Source organism: Eptesicus fuscus, chromosome 1, assembly GCF_027574615.1.
Source record: "Eptesicus fuscus isolate TK198812 chromosome 1, DD_ASM_mEF_20220401, whole genome shotgun sequence".
Taxonomy (NCBI): domain Eukaryota; kingdom Metazoa; phylum Chordata; class Mammalia; order Chiroptera; family Vespertilionidae; genus Eptesicus; species Eptesicus fuscus.
Window position 1 is genome coordinate 31,087,494 of NC_072473.1, and position 25,863 is coordinate 31,113,356.

At 33.7% G+C, this 25,863-nt stretch overlaps 1 protein-coding gene across 1 annotated transcript in view; it reads left to right on the forward strand.

Moving 5' to 3' along the window:
• The window catches only part of POF1B (POF1B actin binding protein), a 74,850-nt gene that overhangs the window by 11,382 nt on the left and 37,605 nt on the right, over positions 1-25,863 (forward strand). The window contains exons 3-6 of the mRNA XM_028133611.2: positions 5,976-6,050; positions 8,342-8,422; positions 16,919-17,020; positions 23,034-23,216. Coding sequence (XP_027989412.2) covers positions 5,976-6,050; positions 8,342-8,422; positions 16,919-17,020; positions 23,034-23,216 — 441 coding nt within the window. The remainder of the gene's footprint in view (positions 1-5,975; positions 6,051-8,341; positions 8,423-16,918; positions 17,021-23,033; positions 23,217-25,863) is intronic.

Consider the following 25,863-nt stretch of genomic DNA (forward strand, 5'->3'; position numbering starts at 1 on the left):
TCCACTTCCAAATTTATTCCAGGTGTGGTCTCCATTTTAAAGCGAGTATCACTTTTAAACATTTAACTATATGTACTTATATCAAGTATTATAATTTCTGTTGATATTTTTTAAAAATCAAAACACAAACACAAATCAAAATAAATGTTTGGAAGAATAGAATGGAAATTCTCCCTCTCTGCTTGTACCCCTCCCTTCCCTGCTCGCCCCCTCTCTTTGTGATTAAGGCTTGCAAAAATGTATGAATATGGCTATCAGCACTGGCTTTAATAAAGATATATGACAAGAATTATTTGTGGGTTTCACTCTTCAATTCCCTATTTTTGAACTGAAAATGGATAGTAGGACACAAATTGTCTCTTTATAAAAGTAAACAATACATTAAACATAAGGAGCTATTTAAAAGTCAATTAGTATTCTATTCTGGTTCTTGTGTTCCTTTAAGCATCTGGATTTGACTTGTTTATTTTTTATTTATATGTTCCTTATGGACAAATATTTATGATTACTTATTTTATCAATGCTTTAAAGCGTTAGTGATTCTGATTTCCCCTGGATTTGCTGTGATACTTCCTGTAAACAAATTAGCTTGAAGGTGTTAATTAATTTGCTTATAAAGACAGTCCCTCTACTTCCCCTGCTATTGAAATTCTAAGTGAAGTGTTTTTATTTATTGAATCTTAACTCAGTTATCCTGTAATTGATTTAGTTATGTGCTCCAAAATTCCCTCATAAAAACTACTAATACTGTTCAGTACTTGTTCACACACCAAAATACATTTAGAACTTTCCAAGGAAATATTTTTGTCCTCAAACATATTTATCTACCTATTTCTCTTCTAACACAGGCTTCAGCTTGTTGCATAGGTTCCTGCATACAATTATTTTAAAATCTTCACAAACGTAGTTACATCTAAGAATAGTTCTCTAGAAAACTATCTCTTAGCTCTCAGAACTTCCATAGTAAGTTCTGTATAGTTCTTTTATATCTCTTTCAATACCATTACATAAGAAATATTGAACAAATAACTTTGTTGCACATGTAACCAATCCAGTAAAAATAATGCCTTATATAAATAGATGTATGTTTTATTTTTCAAAATTCTTTTACATACATTTTTACTATAACTCCAAATATTAAGTAGAAAAAAGCATTATTACAGCCACTGTACAAATTGTACAGTATACAAATAAAAACACGCATTGTATGTTATTTGCCTTGGACAAATAAAGGAATCAAGGCTCAAATAGCTCAAAATAAATTTTCCAAGTTATACCAGCTAGTTAATGAATGCCCTGAGTTTAGAAACTAGCTCTTGATATTTCTACTGTATCAGCTATCTCACTTAACCTTACTAAAGTATTTTCAGTTTAAACAAGTTTATATTTATTCATTTCAGCAAATCATTTGATGATTACCCTTACTGTATATTTTTTTCCACACCAATGTTCCATTATTAGGGTAGAAAGTATAAAAAATATATTAGAGGACAAAAATAGTTTCTGATCTGACTTTTATGGTCTTACCCTGAAATAATCATGGCATTTAGAATATGTGCTGTTTTTAATATTTTAAAGGAGCATGTGGCTAAGTTTTTAAGGTGTGAGCTACTCAAAAGCTCTCTCACTGAGGTAAATAACAGGGAAACTTGCTCCATTTCCGTTTCATATGATTTTCTAACTCTGAAAAAAATAGCTGTTTTAGAAAACAGAATAGAGATAGTATTGTGACTAGTTGTGGTTTAGGGTATATCAAGGTATGGACAATTATCTCGAGTGACATAATGAAATTATCCCCAAAAGCAGACTGTTTTCAATCCATTTTGATCTTAGAATTAGTAATTCCATATGTAGTTTATACAAGGAGGAGGAGGAGGAGGAAGAGGAGCAAAAAGAGGAAGAGGGATGCTACAACTTTCCAAAGCTGAAAATCATTATTTTAGGCAGTATGGGAAAATAAGACCTGAATTTTATACTAAAGCTGAGCCCACCCAATTACAAACAAAATTATTTTTCACTATACCTCTACCAAAAGAAAGTTGCCAACAAGACAATATTTATGTGTTTAGCAAATCTGAGGCATGGGAATAAATAACTGAATGCTATGCTGAATATTCGATTTAAAAAAAGTAGGGCCTTACTGAAAAATGGAAGGACTTAAGTAATATGAGTACTAAGTAAATTTTTTTTAGTTTAGAGGCTTCAGAGTACCTGCTATAAATATATGGCACAGTTTATAAAATCTATTGGATTTGTAGTAGAAGTTAAAATATTTAATCAGAGCCATTCTCTCACACAGTCACTTTTGGATGGCTCTCTTGTTTTCAGGCATCCAAAAGTTGCCTTTGATAGTAAATAATAAAAAGGACAAATATCTACCCCCTATTATAAGCACTAGTCAAATTTAACAGTAGAATTATGTTCTATAATTTGAAAAGCAGAAAATATAATGACATATGCTATATATGCGGCAAAGTATAGTAATTAAGAGTGTGAGTTCTGGAGTCATGGTACTTGAGTTTCAGCTCCAGCACCTTAGTATTAACATTGTGATCTTCATCTGGTTACTTAAACAATCTCTGTCTAGCTCTATTCAGATATATAATAAGGGTATAGTAGTATCCTCCTCATGGGGTTGTTTTGAATATTAAGATAATCTGTGTAGCCCTAGCTGGTTTGGCTTAGTGGATAGAGTGTCGGCCTGTGGACTGAAGGGTCCAGGGTTTGATTCTGGACAAGGGCACATGCCCAGGTTGCAGGCTCGAACCCCAGTGAGGGTCGTGCAGGAGGCAGCCGGTCAATGATTCTCTCTCATCATTGTTTCTATCTCTCCCTTTCCCTTCCTCTCTGAAATCAATAAAAATATATTTTTTAAAAAGATAATCTGTGTAACATTTGTCACAGAAAGCTTTTAGTAGGTGTTAGTTGTCATCATCATCAAAAGAAAAGACTGACTAGTTTAAAGGATTTGAAATTGTTTTGTCTCTATGGAAAAATACATTGGGAATTATCTGTCTTCACAGAACATTAGAAATATAAAGGAGAGTTTAAGATCCTCTAATCCACACTAGCACACACCTACATACCATTTCTCACACGAGGAAACTGAAGCTCAGGGAGATGATGTGAGTTGTTTGATATCACACAATTAGCTAGTAGTATAACTAGAAGTAGAACCCAGGGCTCCTGACTCCATGTATAGGTCTCTTTCCACTATATTATGATAGTAATCACCACTCACCCCTTCCCCAAATTTTAATTATTTTGTTAATTAAATAAAAGGCACCCCAGAGGCTGTGTCACAGAAAGCATAAGAACAAAAGATATAACTTTTTTTTAATTTAATGATTTCAACATGAAGGATTTAGGTAAGCTATATACAGATCAGGGACACTTAAAATTAAACACACTGATACACGTTGTCAAGAGGGAGAGTTAAACTCCTATTCCTGTGGTACCTTTAAAACTAAGGCATCCTCTTCATTCACATTTTTATCAATTCCTATAGAATGGGCAATAGTTATTTGAGGGATGACTTGCTGCAATTCTGCCTAGAGCTAGATATCACTGAAGTGCCTTCCATTATCAAGACAATGCTCATTTTAGACATTTACTCAGACCATCATACCTAATTCTGTAGATTTCCAGGGAAAAGAATTTTCTTTAGCAAGTCTCTCTGGAATTAATAAACTTTATATTCAGATTGCTTTTCCACCTTATAATCAGCTTAATATTGCTACAGTTTTTCACACTGGTCAGCATCACATGTCTTAATGTTCTTTGATGTATATCAATCTACCACCTTTATATTTTACTTTTTGTAGCTTTCCCATTTGTCCTGTTTTTATGAGGATTGCAAGCCATATTTGCCTAGATCAATTCTAATAACAGACTCAAAATAATTAAGTTACAATCTATAGAATTAATGTGTCAGCTTTCTAAATATAATAAATTTGGATATTTTATTTTAGGATCAGGCTAGTCTTTGTGCAAATGTACCAATTCCCCTTTCAAATATTTACTAACTTAGCATCTGAATAAAGTAACCCTGCCTATGCTATGATAAATAAATGTCCTAAAGCTATGCTTTACACTAGTAGATAGATATAGATATGGATATTGATAGAGATGTGTATGTGGGGTTTGTTGTGTGTAGGCCTACTTGTGTTAATTTCTGAAAATTTATAAAACTTCACAGCACACTCTTTTATATTAACCGCTTGGCCAGTAAGTTTTGTTCTGTTTAATGTGCTGATGTCATCAGATTTGAATTGGTTAAAAAGAGGGGGAAATAACTACCATGAGTATAGCCATTTGGGATTTGAATTGGGCAGTATCTGTTAAAACAAATAGTACACATACTCTGTGCTCCAGCAATACCACTTCTTTGTGGGATTTAAGAGAAATAATCACACTGCACAAGAATGCTCATTGCAGTATAGAGAAAACCCAGAAATAATTTAAATTTTGATAAATAAGGTAACAAGCAAACATTATAGAACATTACATATTAAATTAAAATAATGAATTGGAAAAAAATAATGAATTGAGACATATATTTAATCTATAATACAAGATATATTGTTTGGTTAATGTTGCAGAATAATAAATTAATAAATGCAATATATATATATATATATATATATATATATATATATATATATATATAAACATGCACCTGACAATGATGGTTACTTTTGGGTAAGGGATTTGGACGCAGGGAGCATGGTTAAGGGAAGGTCTTTGACTTCATGGAGGAAGATCTGTATATAATTTTATGTTAGAATGTGTCCATGTACTATTGCATAACTAAAAAGTATCCCCTTTGCCCCCTATCTCTCAGAAGCTGCTTCTATTAGATCTGAGAGCCAAACCCACCTGAACTTAGCTGTATTTGTAACCATTTTCCCAAACTGAAGAACATGTACCTGCTTGATCTGCTATCTTAAATTTTCTGCCTTTTAAAGCAGTTTCCTCAGCAACCAACAGGAAATCTGGGAACACATTCAAAGGCTTCCTTGTAACATTAAGCTTGCATTATTGTTCTTGATATAGCAGGGAGAGGGAGAATGAAAATGTTGCAAGTTGAACCAAAGGAAAATAAAAAGAAAAACCATGGTTTGCAGAACATTTGGCAGATTGAGTAAACGCATAGATCTGTTTTAAGAACAGCATGTCACACCTAATATTATTGTACGTCCATATGATTCTGTCAGTATTTCCTCTGTAAGTCCATATTCTGATATTCAATAGCCTCCTTGTTCTAAAAAATACTTTTATCGTTATAGGAATGTATCCTGGAGTTGTGTCAATTGGTTGAAAATTATAGTAATATATGAAGAGATTAAGTAATACTATCAACTCTTTGCATATTAAGAAAGCTATGCATCCTTGCTGATTTGAGAAATATCAAGAATGTTGATATAATCAATAGTATGACTTTCATCTACTCATTATTAAAATCATATTCTCCACTTCCATGGATCCTTTTTAAACATTAGAACCTACTCTTTGAAATTAAACCAGAAGCAGACCAAATAAAACATAATTAAGGGTCAGCTAGAAGGAATCTAAGGGGAGTAGTCTTAGTTGAGTTTGCAAAGGGAGTTTCCTATATTGGTTTGAGAATTTTTACATTTAACATTTTTATTGATAAATTTTGCATATTGTTAATTGCAGACATAGTATACATTGGGATGTATATTAACTGAGTTTTTTAAAAAAAAGAATGCAACCTAAAAGTACAAGAAGAAGACATTATCATGAAAGCACTGTTGAAATTTTCTTATTAGGTTACATGCAAAGTTGACAAATGAATTCAGTAATGCGCTCTTTGGATAGCTAGACATCATCTAGGAAAGCATACATTCTTATTTCTGATAAATTGGGTTATAAAAATAAAGAAAATAATGCATTCAAATGACATGGATCAGTAACAATTTCTGAAATCCCCCCCACTTTTTTTCTCTCAACAGGAACTCCATTCTCCAACTCTAAAAATATCTACTTGTACCCCAAGCACTCTACACATGGCCCCAACTACTGAGCAGGTAAAAGATTTTATAGATTAGATTTTATTATTTTCTTTTAATGTAAGCCTTGCTCATATGTTTAAACAAACTTTAGACCCTCATAGGGTTTTACACATTCAAAAATGTCGGGAACATAAAACTAAAAAGGGAATTCTCACATATGAGCATCAGTTCAGCCCATCAAGGAATGTGAAGCAAGTGTTTAAATAATCTCTGTGAATTGGGATTTTTCAGTTTCATTGTCTACTCAATCTGATTGCTTTTAGTTTGAGTGCAGTTTATTTTTAGCCAAGGATCTCCTTTTGATTATGTATATTTTAAGGGTCCATGATTTGAGCACAAAAGAAGTACACAGATCTTGGATTGATTGAGGACCTAACTGTGTGAATGTTAGTACTATGAGTGTACATTCAGAGACAATAACTTATAGGTTCAAAACTAGCCCTTCTCAAAAGTTTGTGCTTTAAAAGACACACAAGGATCTAGATTCCTTAGTATTTATGACCTAATACCCATTTTTAAGATTGTTCTTGAGCCTAAGCATTAGATCTTTAAAAGACACTATAATAATAATGAAATGCCATATTAACAAATATATGTTTAATGAGCTAGTCACCATATCTCAAAAAGTAGATTCCAAGAGCATACAATATAAAGCATCCAAATTGTGTTACTACATAGTAGGGGAGTATAAAGTGTATGGGATTTTGAGGATAAGAGAGAAAGACGAGGTTTCAGGGTGTGAACTTGGACAGTATAGGCACAGATGGACAAAAACTGGTCCCTAGAACTTGGGTAAAGTAAGGAAAAGGTGATATTATGTAGAACTAAAAAGATTATCAAAGAAAAGTTTACCTACCTCATCCCAATTTGGCCTAACCTGGAGCTAGGTCATTTAGAGTCATGCATTTATTCAGTAAACATTTGCTTAGTGCCAAGTATGTACCAAATATTGCACAAAGAAATTAGACCCCATCATTATTCTCAAAGAGCTCACAGACTAACATGGGTCACATACATGACAAAACACAAGACAGTGGGATGACGGCTACAATTGAATTTAAAATGGAATCCTATGGGACCACCAAGATATAATTACCTCAGAAAAGTACTAAGTCCACTTAAATCACAGTGCTGTTCACTATATTCAAATCCTGTCAGAAAATTGCATTCACTGATATTTCTCATAATAAAAGGGCTTTAAAATTGAGTTTACTGTATGTTTTATTTCTGACAATAAAAATATGTTTATTGTAGAATTGTGGCACTATAAAAGAATATGAAGAAGAAAAAAATAAAGCTCATTCATGATCTCCTCCCCTACCCAAAGATATTACTCTGAGCATTTTGTTTCCTTCCATTCAAATAAAACATTGTGATCATGCCAAATATGCAGTTTTATAACTTCATTTTCACATAATCTTATATAATATTGTGAGCTCTTTTCATGTAAATTTTTATTACCCAAGGTGGTTATTTTGATGGCTACATATTTTTGCCTATATGTGATTATTTAATCTTTCCCCTCACCATAGGAAAGTGCTTCTGCTACTGCACCCTATCAACATTATTATTTTAAAAATTTCTCCAGTTAAAATATGGTGTTCTTTTGTTATGTTTATTGATTCCTAGTTTGGTTGAATACTTTTTGTTATTTAATAACCATTTGCTTTTCTTCTATTATATGCCGTTTGCTCATTTTTCTATTAGTGTGAAAATTTTCTTGTTACTGAGGTATAATAACTCTCATTGTATTAATAATATTGACTCTTTTTCCTTCAAAAGTTTGCAAATTACTTTGTTTTAGTGTTTTGTCTCCCTTTTAATGTTATTTATGGCCCTCCCCACCACTACACTAAACATTTAAGTGTTTAAGTACACACACACACACACACACACACACACACACACAGTTTTGTCTTTGCATCTCCTTCCATTTAAAAAAAAATATAGGATGTCTTTTCCAAACAGATATAATTAATAAATATTATGCTATATTTTTCAAATCATGTGGAAGCATTTACAATGAAAGAAATAGTTTGAAACTCTCATAAAATATAATTTAGAAGGTGTGATGAATTTACCATGAAATTAGTATAATAGAAATACATAGCACAGTGCTCAGCACATAAACATATGCTTTCACACATGTTTTTGAGACTGAAATTAACTACAACACTAAGTCAGATGTCATCATTTATGCAAGTGACTAAAAATTTTACTCTGAAAATTGCTCCCTATTATTATTGATGGTTCCAAGGTCACTAAATAACTATAATTATATGAATTTTTTTATCTTCTCTTTACAGGAACTTCATTCTCCAATAGTAAAAGTCACTACATATCCACAGACCACTATTAGGAGATATATAGTACAAAATCCTGAACAGGTAATCCATGTCACACAAAAATCTTATCTCAAACTATAATTCCTTAGAAGTGTGAGTCAGTTACCATATCCCTAAAATCAGATTGTTGGACTTTCTTCTGGTTATAAATTTAATTCCTAATCACCATAATTCTAGACAATCATGTGCCCATACATTCTGACTCAGAGCTGCAACAGTTCCAAGAAGTATATACAGTAAATCATTGGGTTATAAAGTCTTTCTACTTCAGCCCCACCCCTGTGACACAAAGGATTTTTGTGCACTTTGAACAAAAGAAAAAAGGGACAAAGTTCTTTCATAAGCTTCATATAAAAGCTATCAGTTGTTCCCTAGCCAGTTTGGCTCAGTGGATAGAGCATTGGCCTGCGGAATTAAGGATCCCAGGTTCAATTCTGGCCAAGGGCACATGCTCGGGTTACAGGCTCCATCCCCAGTGCGGGGGGGGGGGGGGGGTGCAGGAGGCAGCCAAACAATGATTATCTCTCATCATTGATGTTTCTATCTCCCTCTTCCTTCCTCTCTGAAATCAATAAAGGAATATATATATACCTATCAGTTGTTAATTCAGGGGTTGGAGTATTTAGTATATTTAAATATGCCATTGAGAAATGGGTTAGGAAGAAGAAAATGAAAATCAAAAGTTCAAAAGTGTCCCCATGCCTTCGTTGCATATGGTATATGAACTTTTGTTCCCATTGATAGGCTCTTGAAAACTACATAATTATATAATCTACTAAAACATATGACCTTATATTTTACAAACTAGGATATTGTTATCTGTCTATTTTGAGGATAAAATTAAGAAAACTTTACCCCCTCAGTAATAAGCCTTCCTCAAACACACCACACACACACACACACACACACACACACACGTGCGCACGCATACAGCCAGACATGGCCCTTTAGCTGCAACAGGAGGGTCTCTTATTGGGTTATAAATACAAAAGCATATAACACAGCTGTTCTTTGCTTTGCTCTTTATTGTGTATCTCCATTATTGAGGAAACAACCCTTCTCTTTTTCACAAAATAAATTTGATCACTTGCTTCAGCTGAGGTGAGCAAAGGGTTAAATTAGGTCAACATACTTGGTACTATTCTAGATAGTTTGTATCAATTTCTCCTCTTTTTTCTTTCTTTATTTTTAAATCATTTTCTCATGTTTCTTTAGCAAGGTAGGCTGTTAGTGTGTGTGTGTGTGTGTGTGTGTGTGTGTGTGTGTGTGTGTGTGTGTGTGAACCTGTGAGCATGCAGTCTCTGTGTTGGGGACGATTGTCAGGTATTTGCTTGAGTTTCCATATATTTGTGTAAATATCAAAAGAGAACTGCTTGTTCCTTCTTTAGCAGAATCAAATGTTTAAGCAACAAATCTGAAAATTGTGTCAGGGAGGAGGCCATAGGGATAGCGTGGAAGATGAGAGTGCGCCTCTTTTGCACACAAACTGGAGAATTTGCATATTAGGATGCATATTTTATTTGATAACTCTGGCTTTCAAATTATTAATTCCAGATAGTGCTTTTTTCATAATGTGAGAATTGCTGTGTTTGCCTAGGATATATTCACAGAGAGATTTAAAAAATGAAATCATTTGAATTCCACCCACTTTGCCAGCAATTCTTATGTGACTTAAAAAAATTATCTTTATTGTTGAAAGTACTAAAGATGTCCCCTTTGTTTTTTTCCCCATTGACCCCTTCCACCCTGCACCGCCCCTTCACCACACTGTTGTCTGTGTCCATGGGCTACGCATATAGGCATATAAGTTCCATGGTTAATCTCTTCCCCCACCCACTCATCCCTGCCTTCCCTCTGAGATTCATCAGTCTGTTCCACGCTTCAATGTATCTGGATCTATTTTGTTCATCAGTTTATTTTGTTCATTATATTCCAACATATGAGTGAGATCATATGATACTTATCTTTCTCTGACTGGCTCTTATGTGACTTTGGATAAATTATTTAGTTAATGGGGAAAGGGAAGAATTAATGTTTATTTGAAGTACACTCCCTGCTAGGCAATTTACATATTTTATCCCATTTAATCCTAAAAAGGTGAGAAAAAAGAAGCACAGATAAATTAGAAGTATGTACGTAAGTGTGTAACATATTTGTAACACAGCATCTGCTTATTATTATGGCTATGTTCAACTACAAAGAAGCAAATAATTTCTTTGTGAGAAGACACAATAGAGGGTTAAAGAAAAAATAATTTAATGCTTTTAACTATTTCCATTATTGAGGAATAAAACAAATTTCAATCTGATGCTTTGTAAACAAAAATAATCTAACCGGTTTTACAGAGCAGCTTGAAAATCCTGTCTAGATATATTCTGCATTTCATTTATCTAAATGTATGCTTTTCTGTTTGTTCTTTTAAATTTCCCCAGGAATAGATTCTGTCTTAATTACATTATTTATAATAAGCCGAGCCTCCTAAGTGGCAACTTTATCCTCTTTCACCTCCCAGTTTCTCTAATCTTTACTTATCCTCCCTGTAATTAAACTGATAACATTTCACTTTTCTCAATATGATTTCCTTCAAATTCTGGTCAGCTGTTTTATGTTTGGTTGTTCCTGACTTTCTTTACTCCTCATTTGTTGTCATAAGTCAAAGGATTTATGCATTATGGTATATAACTTGACCCAGAAATCAGATAAGTATTTTTGTTGCTTTAAGTAGTCAGAGTCCTATTGATATTACTCAGTTTCATTAATTTTCCAGTGTGTAGATCCTCCTGTGGAGAGGGCACTGTACGGCCTTCAAATAAAAAAAGGGAAATAAGACATGGTTCCCAAACCAATGTAGCTTACAGTTGTTCTCAGGAAGGGAAATAAGATATAGCCACAAACAGCTATGTAAAATACATGGTGATGTGCATGATAGATGCCATGAAAGAAATACAGATGAAGTCTTATTGAAGCTTAAAGTTTGGAGATAACGTATTTGTTTGGGGGGTGGGGGAGATCAGAGAAGGATTTATTGTGGTATTTAAGGCATTTTTACAATTAACATTGTTATTAGTATTATTTTACTAATGAGGGAACTAAAGCTTAAATAAGTGTGACTTGCTCAGGTTTTTTTTTTTACTCCAAATCTATCACTCATTATATTTTTTCACAGTTATTCTTGTCAAAGTAGTTTTGACAACATTTGATCATTTATATTGGATATGGGGTTAAAAGAAGAACAGTCAAACATGATCATAAGCTTTTCAATTTTAGATACTGGGAGTATGGTAGCCAATTTAAAAGATGAGAAGTTAGGGGAGAAGAAGCTGGTTTGGGAAAGGGGGAGATTTGATATTTGTTTGAACCAGTGGCATTTGAGGTGCATGGAATAGAAGATGCCCAACAGACAGTTAAAATGACTTGGAGAAAGGTCCCATTTGAAATAGAGAGTTATTCCTCTTAAAATTATTATTATTGTGGCTGTGGGAATGGGTGAGATAACTAAGGGGTAATGGAGAGGGTTGAGATTTTAACCTTGAGAAATTCCCACTTTGAGGGAATAAATGGAAGGAACCATTTACACAGGCAGAGGATCTGTGAACAGAGGGAGTGTGAACACAGAGTAACTGAAGCAAGTTCAGAAAGGAGGTGATCATCTGTCTCAAATGACAAAAAGGCCAAGGAGGAGGATGTTTAAGAATAGTTTGACCATTAAGACAGCAGTGGTGACATTTGAGAGAACATTTTTGGTGTACCTATGGAGGCAAAATCCAGATGTAATAAGTTAATGGGTGAATAGATCAAGAAGCAGGTGAGGATTATTATTCTGAAAAAGGTATTGGTCAGAGGAAGAAGAGAAGAGATAGTAGCTAAAGAAGAAAACAGAATTTTGGAGATATGAGAGATTTGTAGGCAGAGGGCAAGAACCAGTTAATAAGGAAGACTAAAGATGCATCAGAGAATGGGGACGATTGGGATAAGATTCTGGAAGAAACATGAGAAGATAGGATTCCAGGTAGATAGAGAAGTGAGTTCAGGGGTGGGGTGGGGAGGAAAGAGGAGTATGTCTTTCTCTATAATGAGAGGAAAATGAGTGAATCTCATTGGATAGATTATCTTGGTTTTCTCAATAAGTTTAAGGAAAATGAGGGATCATGAGCATAGAAGATTGAGGAAAATTAAAATATTTTAACCATAATTATAGATAATTTGAGAAATGCAAGTATGACCATAAAGGTTAGGAGGGTCTCTTAAATTTGGATAAATTGAATTTGTATTGAGCTTAATCAGCCAATCTTTTTTTTTTTTTTCTCCAGCAAGGTTTCATGACCTTGGAACAGTAGAGTAGATGTTGGGGATTATGGACTTTGTTAGATGTGAGAACTATTGCCAGAGGTCCTAAAAGTAACAATTATAATGATAAAATCAGCCATCTTTGAAAACACCTATTAATTTTTAGGGTGGATCTGGCACCAATTCAAATGTACAGGTAGAAAAAAAAAATAAGCTGACAAAACAGTAAAATTGTCCAGTAGCACATCTGTGAGAAATCTATGACTTTAAATTTATTTTGCTAACCTGTTTTACTCAGAATTATGTGTTCATAGTATCATTTGGTTTTACCTTCTTTTCCATTTGGGGAAAATAATAGTTCTCTAAATTTGAAAGTTTTTTTTTTTTTCAGTAACTCATTTAAAATAATAACACCAACACTTATTTCAGAGAGAATCAACACTGTCACCACCTAAACCATTTTTCTTCTTAAAATAATAATGGTTCAACATTGAAATTTAGTTCACATAGAACATTTCATTATTTTTGCTATATTTGTTTTTTGCCTCTTAGGAAGATGCATATATCCTTAAGATAAAGGTTCAGCTCATCCCTTCTCATTCAATCATCTGTTCATTCGCTATGTGGTATTCAAGATGGATAAAGTCCCTGTACTCAATAGGTCTACTTTAGTATATTTTTTAACTTGGTATCCTAGAAAAGTTTTAACAAGATTCTCATAAATTATTTTAAATCAGTATGGATTTTAAGTATTATATAATTGCTAGAGGCCCAGTACACAAATTTGTGCACCAGTGGAGTCCCTCAGCCTGGCCTGTGGGATCGGGCCAAAACCAGCTCTCTGACATCTCCCAAAGGGTCCCAGATTGCGAGAGGGTGCAGGCCAGGCTGAGAGACCCCACCAGTGCACCATTGATCAGGGCCAGGAAGGGACGAAAGAGGTTGGCCAACCGGGGAGGGACTGTGGGAGGGCTCCAGGGCATGTCCAGCCTGGTCTTGCTCAGTCCTGATTGGCAGGACCCCAGTAGCAAGCTAACCTACCAGTCAGAGCATCTGCTTCCTGGTGGTCAGTGCACGTTATAGCAAGCGGTTGAGCTGCCTTAACATATTATTAGCATATTATGCTTTGGTTGAACGGCCGACTGGACAACCAGACACTTAGCATATTAGGCTTTTATTATATAGAATAGTTTTTAAAACTATGTCATTTGTATATTAAAATTATGGATGAAAGGTTCTTTAAAATATATTATTTTGCTTGATATAAAGTACCCTGCATTATTATCCCTATGAGCCTCAGAGAAGGAAAATTACTTGCCTAAGTTTCCACAGCAAGTATGTAGTATATACAGGAATGAATACAGGTTTTATGACTCCATAATTTTTCCCATTACACTTGCTGCCACTAATTTTAGTACAAATTCAATCCACTTTGCAATTCTCACCTGTTAAGTTTCTGAATTTTTTATACCTTCATTCACCTTCCCACTGTTTCCCTTTTTGTTGTATATTAAATTTATTGGGGTGATATTAGTTAATAAGATTATATAGGTTTCAGGTGTACATTTCTATGATACATGGTCTGTATAGTGCATTCTCTTCTCTTGGTTTTATGACATTTTTCTTTTCTGATTCTCATACTCCTTAAGACTTGTCTAGTTATGTGTTTGATCTTCACTTACCTTTTCAACAATGGCATGCTTTTACTAGAACTTATAAGCATATGATTCTAAAATCTAAAACTGTAGCCATGAGATCCTTATTCAGTTCCAGACATGTTTTCAACTGTGTGCTGGACATCTATATCTGAATGCCCACCTGCACATTTTTGTAAAAGAGTCTCTTTGCTAGTTCTTTGTAATAATTTAACACATGCTTAATTGATTACTATGTACTTTATACCTTATTAAGTGCTATGAGAAACAAAACCATGAATCAGACCTGGATTCTTAGGAGCATATGAAACTCAAAATGTCTAAACTTTTTTCTGTTTTGTTTTTTTCATCACTGATTATATAATATATTCCTCATGTTCAAGATCAGAGTCATCTTTGAAAAGTACTGTCCTTAATGATTTAGGATAATCTGCTAACTGTTCTCCTCACATGTACCCTTTCCTTTCTCCAATTACTCTTCCCAAAGTTCACCTCACACCCAAGCTTCTCACTTCTCACTACTTGCTGAACCAAGCCCCATCTGCCAAGTATGTTCCCTAAATACAACTTACACTTTTCCAATGTTGGTGCCTTGACTTATTTCGTTTTCTTCACTTGGAATACTATTTCTTCCATTTCCTCATATCCAAAGCATACCTTAATCTTCTCTCAAATGCCATCTGATCCAAGTAATGTACCCAACCATCTATATATATAAAAGGCTAATATGCAAATTGTCCCCTGGGGAGATTGACAGGGAGACCAGGAGTTTGATCACTCTCTATGATGTGTGCTGACCACTAGGGGGTGGTGCAGAACAAAGGAAGGCCCTGGCTGGCAGCCAGCAGCCGGGGAAGGAAGGCCCTGGCCGGCAGCTGGAAGGCCCCGATCGGCCCTGATTGCCAGCCAGGTCTAGGGACCCTACCGTGCACAAATTTTGTGCACCGGGCCTCTAGTTGCTAAATGAAATTCCATTTTGTCTCTTCTGAATTCCATTCCATAAGTTATTTCTCTGTACCTCTTACACTTATGACTTTCTACCTTGTATTATAGATATTTATGTTCATATATCATCTAGACCAGATATTAGCAAAACTTTTCTGTAAAGGGCCATATAGTAAATATTTTAGGTTTTTCTGGCCACATAGGGTCTCAGTCCTTCCTTTTATTTACAGTCCTTTAAAAATCTAAATACCATTCTTAGCTTGAAGACATCACAAACATAGGCTGCTGGCTATAGTCTGATAAATTCTGATCAACATTTAATGCTCCTGGTAATAATCTAAGTATGATTCATGCTTTATAACACTGAGCAAAGAATATTCTGCATAGTAACCTCTTAAGCATGCTACAATTATTGCAAATAACCACCCCAAATGCTTTTTTTCCCAAAAACAAACAAGTATAAAATAGCTTTTAGAGGAATTTATCTAAATATATCCATCTTTACATTTAGTAACTCATCAGCTAGTCAAATTTAATTACTTATATGCTTTTCTACCAAAGTATCCCAGGAACATTTAGTTAAAGCACTCTTTATTTAAACATGAATATAAGAAGTATATAGCTTTGGGTTCAAAAGTGTCATGTGTTCTCAGCAACCAGGGTTTTAGTTCTATTATTCTAAAATATATTACAATAGCAGACTACAAAAATGCTAGAACCTTTTGTTGGTTTTGAAATGGTCCTAAACATGTTAACTGGTAACAGGCTTGGCCAATCCCTTTCTAAACTGTTCCCCTGTGTCCCAGAACAGATCAATGCAATTTTTGGTTTGTAACAAAACAACTCCAACTTCCCATCTACAAGTTAAAGACTCATGAAAACCAAAAGAAGGGAAAGAAATATATATAGTGCACATTACATTTATTTTAGACTCCAGATATGAATCTTATTAGCTCTTTCTTGGTTTCTTTTAGATCTTGAACATGTCACCAGCCTTTATTTCACTGGCTGACATCTTCTAAGATAATACTACATCAATTTAGTTGATTATATGGAGATACAGTGGCCCTTAAAACCTTTACTCTGTTCTCAGTATTCAAAACATATTGTACTGAGAGCCTTAGCTTTGATTATCATCACAAATAAGAACTGTACACTTCAAGGGTACCCAGATTGAGTTCCAGAAACAAAAATTATGTAATATAGTTCTACATACTTTATGGTTCAGTGGTGATGAATTATGTTTATTTTGCATTTCTCCAATAATACCTTTACATGGAGCGAAACCTGCCAGAGAACCAAATTTAAATGAGGTTGACCTCATGCCTGTCTACTTCAGAGAAAACTGAGAAAATTATACCTTGCCTTAGGAACAGAAAAAAATTCTCTTTTCCACCCCTTTATAATTTCCCCAAAACACTGTGTTAGGCCTAGTTAAATGTAGTAGGAGAGATTCAGATTTTTCTGTTTGAGAAAATAGGCTATCTTTATTACTATTTCTTTACATATCTCAGACCTTATTGAAATATCACTCCACTTCTATAGTTTGCCACTACCTCAGAGTTTATTAAAGACTGGATATTTACTTAAGTTAATATTTCACTGAAAAGGTACCTTTCAAAGCACAACACAGTTTTTACTGTCTTTATAGGAACCACTGTCTCCGTTCCTAAGAGGAGGCCATTTCTTCCCAGGAAACAATGTTATTTATGAAAAAACAATAAGAAAAGTGGAGAAGCTAAATATGGATCAGGTATGTAAAATTTATTTTAAGGCTTATTTTGTAAGTATACACTTTTGAATTATGAATATTTTAGTAGAGCTTAAATGACATTCAAATGTCAAGTGCTAGACAAGACCTCTATGAGTCATAATATCTTATTATGTCTGCAGCACTTCATATCATCCTTAACACTTTCATATCCATTTCCTCATGTGAAATATTATTGTCCCTGTTACACTGAATGGGAAACTGAAGTAAAGATGTCAACTCACATAGACAATTAATGGTAGAATCTGAACATAATATAGATATCCCGTTCTTTGTATGTTTCTCTTAAACTGGTCTCACAAAAATCATAATTTAAAACATTATAATTTTATCTTAATTCGTTTAACATAAAATAAAATGTTAAATTACTGTATATGGAAAATATTGTATACTGTAAAAATTCTAGAAAACGAAAGCTTCAAGTCACACTTTTAAAATTCTGTTAAACTTAATTGAGAGATGAAGTACAGCAAGCATGTCAAACTCTCAGCCTGCGGGCCGCAGGCAGCCCACAATGAATATTTTTGCGGCCCAGCCAATATAACGGTATGTAAGAAACGCTTTAATAAAAATTTTGTAACTTAATTTTTACAATATCCTGTTATACATAATTATTAATAACGAACTACAAGATTCGCTAATGATTGATTACTATAATCGTGTTGCATTCATTTCCCTTATGCACCTTATGCGCAGGCGCACCATTTCTCTCCACTAATACTAGCAGCGAATATTTTAGCAGCCAATTGCCACATCTACAGTCTTAGACTGACTTGTTTGGTGTGCGCAACAGGAAATATTTCGCTTTCAGAGAACAAGAAAAATAGTTGTTGTTTTTGCGTTATGCTTATTAATTTGTACAGTTATCCAGTGTCTGATAAGTTAATGTTCAAGAAAAAATATTAATTTTTATTAAAATGTTCTATTTTATGTTAATGATTACTCATTTATTTCAGCCCTTTGTATTCAGCATGTCTCTATCGAAATAAACCTACGTTTCTATGAAAATTGAAGCTTTTGGTTTTTTGCAGCCCATGTACCATAAACTTAAACCTTGTTTATTTGGCCCGTGTTAGCCTTTGAGTTTGACATGCTTGAAGTACAGGGTACAAAACTGCAGCTTTGAAGGTCCAGTCCTTCAAAGCAGAGTTGTTACTGTAACCTACAGAGGTTTCCACATGACCTGCTTGGTGGATTCAAGCATGCCTAGCCCACACAAAGCCTGAGTATCTCCTGGACATTCTTGAACTAAACAGTGTGTTAATTTCTTAGGGTTGCTGTAACAAACTACTAAACTATGGATGGCTTAAAACAGAAATTTATTTTATCACAGTTCTGAATGTTATAGAGTTAGGATATCTCAGTGTCGGCAGGTGTCAGGGCCAACCTGACGGGTTGAACCGGGCTGAGGTAGGGAGGTGGGATTTGAGAAAAGAAAGAAAGACAGGACAGCGGGATCGCGGAGGTCTACAAGTCATCGAGAGATTGTAGCGTGTTTTATTAACTCTGTAATGCCTTTTATACACAAATACTGAATAGGAGGTCTGTGAAGAGGAATGTACTCTTTGTTCCTCCTAATCTCTAAGGGAGAGACAGAGCAGAAGGACAAATTTTCGGTACAGTAAATCAGGCAGATTCTCAGTAAATAGTTACAGATTTCTTGGCAAGCCATGAAAGGGTTGCTCTCATTCTATTGATAACCGCCATCTAAATAAGTCTGGGAAAACTGTGTGGGTAGGGGGCCAGCCTTGCTAGCCCCTTCAGGTGTCAGCTTACACCCGGTCTCCAACAGGCAGGGCCATGCTCCCTTTGAAAACTTTAGGGAAGAAACTTCCATACCTATCTTCTAGATTCTGGAGGTAAATGTTCCTACACTTATAGATGTATAACTTTAATCCTCGATCCTTAAGCGGCATCTTCCCTGTCTGTCTTCAAATCCTTTTCCCTTTGTGCATGTCTGTCCCTTTATATGAGGCACTAGTCATGTTGGATTAAGATCCATCCTAATGACTTCACTTTAACTTGATTATACCTCTGTTTCTTAATAATATCACATTCTAAGACTTTAGCATATCTTTTAGGGGGAGCAAGGAGCACAATTCAGCCAAAAAACAGACAGTTAAATAATACTGAATGAATTTCAATCACAAAATATTTTTTTCATATATGAATGAAACATTAAAATATACCAAATTTTTCTTTTTAATTTTCTTGGTATGAGAACACATATTATTTTTCTGAGCATTTATGGGCAGTTGTTACCATATTTATAGGAACTAATGCATATTACTTAGAACTAATGCATATTACTTATTGTAATGCATATTACAATAAAAATGAGATAGAGTAAACTCAGATTTATAAACATTTAAATCTTTAAAATTCTGGGCTGCTTGTAAAACTGGATGTAGTCCAAAGGGTATAGTACACATATCTTCCAAAGAAACAAGCAAAATATTTCTGAACATTATGATTTCAAATAGAAAAATTTCATCAACTATGTCAGTTCTTCAAGGGGTACTTTCCTCAAGCTATCAAATTATATCATTTTTCTTTTATCCAACTGAACTGCCAAAAAAATAAGTTTGGCACATTTTCAACAGCAAGGAATGGTTGAGGAACATCATTTCATGCTGCATCCAAGTTCTTGTTTCAAAGAGAATAAATAAACGTTTTCTAAATTTTTGTCCCTAGAGGAAAGTATTGAACACGTTGTACATATTATTGCTTTGCACCTGGATTAATTAAAGAAGAACCCCTTTAAGAGAACACTGCTACTACTTACTATTAACTTATATATTTATATTTATAGTTCCACTTTTCTTATGAATGACTTAAATGATTTGGGAGTTTTGGAACTACCATGGAGATTGCCCAAGGTAAAAGGAGCCATTCATATAGGACAAACTACAACTGCTTTGTCGTAGTTGAGTTTCCTCAGTGATAGAAATACAGTGAGATGAACTGGATAAAGCCAGAATCTGTACAAACCTGTTTAATATGACATGAGACTAATTCAAATAAGACTAGCTCTTAGGAGATGGGACCTGTCCAAGAAAGAGGTCTTTGCATTAGAAGGTTGTTAAAATGGTACCAGTTGCAAGATATTATCCAATTCATGTGAATTGTATTCTATGCTTTTCCTTCTATCAAAGAAGACAAAATATATGATAAATCAAAAGTGTTTGATCTCTTGTAGGTTAAAAACTCAGCTTATAGTATGCTTCAAAAGTATGAGTGATATATGAATATCTTGCCTTGGAACAACAATTTTAGTAGTCATGTGTGAGAATTGAAAACTGAGTACCTGCTAAGACTTCAGTGGTTCCAATGAGTGGGTAAGAGGACAAATAGGTTCAGGGAAACCACAAGGCACCCCAGATGGAGAGGCTATTCCCATCCTATTCAAGAGGCAACAGATACTTTAATAAAGGAAGATGAGTGAGAAATGGGTTTTGTTTTATTATTCTTTATTGATATGTCCTTTCAAAGTGTTTCCTAACTTGTTTTTTGAAGAAACACATATTTTTTTCAGGAGAAATTCTATTTCAGTAGTGTACGAGCTTCCCACTGAGTGAAAGTTTTCCCAGAGTTCAGACTTTCACCCTGACTTTATCTTAATCCAATATATGAAGGTATTTTGTAACATAAAAGAACAGATAATACATTTATCCCCTGAATTTGTGTAAGAGTTCCTGATTAGCATACAGCCAGACTTCTAAACTATAGACATCTTAGTGCTGGTATATTTGTAAAGTAAGTCATATTGAAAAAGAGCCTATAGAAAATGATTCTATGAACTGATTCTATGATCTTTATTATCTATATGTCTACCAAGGCAGTTTCTATCTGTAAAATGTGTTTCTTTAAATATTTTCTTTCTTACAAAATACTTTTTCTATAATGAGATAATTTATACACATAGTTAAAAACATCAAAGCATAAAATGTATTAAGAGGCACAAAAAAAGTATAAAAAGAGAATAAAAATGCATACGGTGAATAAATAGCCTATCTATCCTGATCCTCTTGTCCCTCAGTTCATTTTCCCTGGCAGCCACTCTTAAAAGTGTTTTGCTCTGTGCATTTCAAAGCCTTCATATATATTTGTAAATATACATATGTGTACATTTTAAAAAATGTTATACAAAGGGAGCATACTATCTTCATTCTTACACATCTTGCTTTTTCCATTTAACATAGTTTAAAATTGTTCCATACAAAAATTGAAGATCTGAAATGTTTTCTTTTATTAATACAGGTGAGCTTTCCACAGTCAAAGGAAATAGAGCACTGAATTTATACTTTTACAGTTCATTGTATGTGCATGAATATATCACTATAAGTCAAAAAGTATTATTTTTTTTCTTTGAAAATTGCCTGTTGTCAAAGTAGAACATTCACAAAAAATGCAGGAAATTTAAATAAACCTGAAAGCTCTCAAACTGAAATAACCAGATATCTTTTTTTATTCTGTGCTCTATACTTATGAGGGTGAAAAAACTCCATGACAAATGAACAAGCAGATAGCAAAGATTTAATTAAAAAACAAGTTCCAGAACATTTTAAGGGCAGTAAAAATTTAACTTAATGTTCTGAAAGAACTCTGATATAGAAATCATGAGTTCCAGTCCTAATTTTGCCACTGATTAGTTGTGTAATTTTAAGATAATCATCCATTAGTTCATTTATTCTTCATAGCAACCCAATGTGACACATATTGTTTCCACTTTTACAAAGGAGGAAACTGAGGTTAATATAGATTGCATATACAGTTTTTCAAGATCACACAGTAAGTGATAAAGTCAGACTTAGAATCCATATTTCCTGGATCTGAATTTTCAGTCACTGTTTTTGAATATTTTTCTTAATTCATACTCAATTTTCAGAAGCGTAAGAACTTTCTCCACCCCCACTGTAATTTCTAACATTGAAAATCACTACATTATATTATTTTCTAATTTTATAATCCATCTACAGTTTCAGAACTATAGTATTATTAGGTAATTATGTGCTGAAGTATCTGTTGAATCATCAAAAAAGTGGATTTAACAGGCAGAGAAACATCGATCAGAACCTCAAACCTCAGGGAAGGTAGGGTAGGGTGGGGGAACCTCAAACCTCAGGGAAGGTAGGGTAGGGTGGGGGTAAGGGGGAGAGATCAACCAAAAGACTTATATGCATGCATATAAGCCTAATCAATGGACACAGACAACAGGGGTGTAAGGGCATAAATGGGGGGGTTGGGGGTAATGGGGGAATAAGGATACATGTGTAATACCACAATCAATAAAGAAATTTTAAAAAGAGGATTTAATATTAATATTCATGATAGTTTTAGTGATAACTATTAGTGGAATATTAATTTAATCAGAACATGCAAGTCCCTGACCCATTTAGGTAAGTATTTGGATAGTCACAGCCACCTGATCAAATAAAAATAGAATTCAATAAAATTTCCCACAATGGAATACTTTGAAATTGATCAAAATAAATAAAATAGAAACAGACCCATAGGCACAGAGGAGAGGAGTGTTGGGGAACTGAGTGAAAAGGGTGAAGAGATTATGTAAAAAACAAAACAAAACAAAAAAAAACAACAAACAACATCACAGACACAGACAGCAGTATGGTGATTGCCAGAGAGAAAGGGGTGGGTGAGGTTGAAGGGGGTAATGGAGGGATAAGTGGTGACAGAAGAGACTTGACTTGGAATGGTGAACACACAATACAATATACAGATGATGTATTATAGAATTGTATACCTAAATCCTATATAATTGTATTAACCAATGTTACCTCAATAAATTCAATAAAATTTAAAACATAAAAGAAAAGAAACAGAAAAAAAATCACTTAGTAAACCTACAAATCCTAAGGCTTCAAATATCTTGTGAAAGAACACATTAAAATTTTAAAATAGTTTCAGTTGTGTTTTTCTTGATCAGTAATTTTTATTCTCAATTACTCTTTTTTGGCATATGTATGTGTTTTAGGAATTCTATCCTCAGGTTCAGTGCCATCATCACATTGTCCAACAGCCCCAGATCATCCACTCTCCGCACTGTCAACAATCCCATTCTAGCCAGCAAATCCAAACTATCACAGGAGGTGACTCAATATCTACAAGCATTGGAAATGAACTTTGCCATGGTGAATCAAGCCATATACATGAACAGGTAAGTTCAATTAACTGATACCTTACAAAATTGAAATAATACCCTTAAACACTTCTGTACAAGTACCCATATTAAATTTTCATCAAAATATTGAAGAATTATGTAAGTAGTATTTGTATTTTGCTACAGTATTTTTAAAACTAAATTTCCTTTTCCTCTCAGAAGACAAAATATTTCAGGTCTATTAATGAATTAAATTTATGAAGGAAGTCATGAATTGATTAATAAACTCCTGATTTATAGCTGATCCTCAGGTCTAAATTGGGTCTAATGGTTGTAAAACATTAAATATTTTTAAACATAAAATACTTTCATGAGATATGGTATTTAAATGAACAGTAATTTGCAAATGGTATTATTGAAGATTATTATAATGGTTTCATTTCACAGGCTGGTAATTACTTCTTATATGTCTTCTTTGAAAATATGGTATATTAATGGACACAGATAACAGGAGGGTGAAGGCATGAGTGGGGGGGTATTGGGGGTAATGGGGGAATAAGGACACATATGTAACACCTTAATCAATAAAGAAATTAAAAAAAGAAAATATGGTATATTAAGTCAAGTTAGAATGTATACATTTTATTGTATATTACATAAACAAAATAGAAACTAAAATTTAGTTGCTAAGCATTAATCTCTTGGAATATAATTGTCAGTGACTAATTTATGTTCTGAAAACTTTGGAATCTTGTAAACATCTGTTATGTAAGTGTTAAAGGAAAAAGTATTTGGATGGTCACAGCAACCTGATCAAATAAAAATAGAATTCAATAAAATTTTCCCCAAAGGAAAAAAGATTTTCTTGTATCTTGATAAAGTTAACAATAACAACTGGAACAATGAAGAATCATCATCATTTCTATGTTTTCAGATGTCTTTTCTAGTAAAGAATAACTTGCTCAAATTGACCCTTTCATAGGCAATTCTTAGTAAAAGACAAAAGGAAATGAATAAGAAAAAATAAAGGAACCTGTCCACATAAGAATTTGATTGTTTTATATTAAATATACATGATATTAATTCTAAGGGCTGTGAATTTGAAATATGCACTTTATCTGTATTTGTCAAAAAGAACCGCAATTAATTTAAAAATCCATCTTTTTTCAATCTATAAAGGCCTAGAATTATATTTTCTCTGAACTATCTTATTAGATTAAGTCACTTGAAATATAGTTAAATCTTATAATTTGCTTCAGTTTCTTCATTTTAAAATAAAGATTTTACATCATCCATTTCTTACAAGCTATTCTAAGAATAAATTATATTTTGTATGTTAAGCACTTACCATAGTTGAGTGCCATTGGTAAGTACTTAACAAAACAGTAGTTCTTAGTTTTTAGTAGCAATTATTATTTATAAACATTAAATCTTCATGCCAGGTACTATGAAAAATATTAAAGTGGGTAAAGCATTATCACATTTCTTATAGGTGTTTACTATCTAATAGAGAAATGGCAAAGTTAAAACATAACACAAAACTAAGTGTCTTCTGTCATAAAAAAAGGAACAAGCAATGTGCTTTGAGAACAGAAAAGAGAAAAAATTAATTTCAGCTAGAAGGTCAAGGAAAGCTTTGTTGTGGAGGCAGGAATTGAACTGGGCTTTGAAGAGTGAGCCAATTTTTATATGTGGTATTATGGTGTGGCATAGAGTTGACATCGTAAGAGGGAATTACATGCAAAAGGTTATAAGTTTGGGAATTTACATTTTGGGCTTCAGGAATCGGTTTTCATTTAGTGGTTTGGTTTGTATGGAAAGGAAGACAGAATGAGGAGTACTAGATCATGAGGCTCAAATGTTAAGTTTAAAATGTTGAACTTTATTTGGTAGGCAGTGCAGAGTGAGTGAAGGTTATTACGTAGGAAAATACTGATAGGTGTGCTTTAGGAGGTTAATCCTAGCAGCTTTGTACAAGACAGATTGGCATACTGATTAATTTTATTCTCACAGTGATCAGATGAAGAAGGTGTCATGACAGTAGGAAGGGAGTGAGGAGCAGTTATCAGAGATGGGAATAATATGCTAGGATTAAGAATCTTGACTAGTGGCAATGGTGATGCTATATTCTTTCATTAGCTCAGTACAACTAATAATGTATTTGACCAGACCAGATATTGTCTATTTTAAAAATGGGTAGAGTTGGGTAACTAATATATTACTTTCTATTTTATTATTCATACTTCAGTTTGAGATTTGTCAAATGCTGGTGGCTTTTTGGTATAGATAGCATTTTTCTAGTTTTTCAATAGCTTCTGATGATCAAGTTGAAGTGCTGCTAAAAATAGAACAGTGCCCTAAGAATCTTAGATGTGGTAATTCTACTTGTATGGGGTTACATAGGATTGGATCCATTCTTGGTCAGAGTGAAGAGTAACTTGGCTGTGCAGATCCCATGGACAAGGGATGATAGGGAGTAAGTTGTCTCACCTAGGTTCCTTGGTGTTTATATGTCTCTTCCACATGGCAGAAGAGTCTCTTTAAGGATTAATAGAGCAGAAGTAAGTTAGGCTCTTTTAAAACTAAAAGTTGGCCCATTTTTAGTTTGTGTTTAGAGTTCAATTATAATTGGAGGTAGCATAATAAATTATGGACTTTAAATTCAATTATTTGGCGTTATAAAAGCCTGCGCTGTATGATCTTA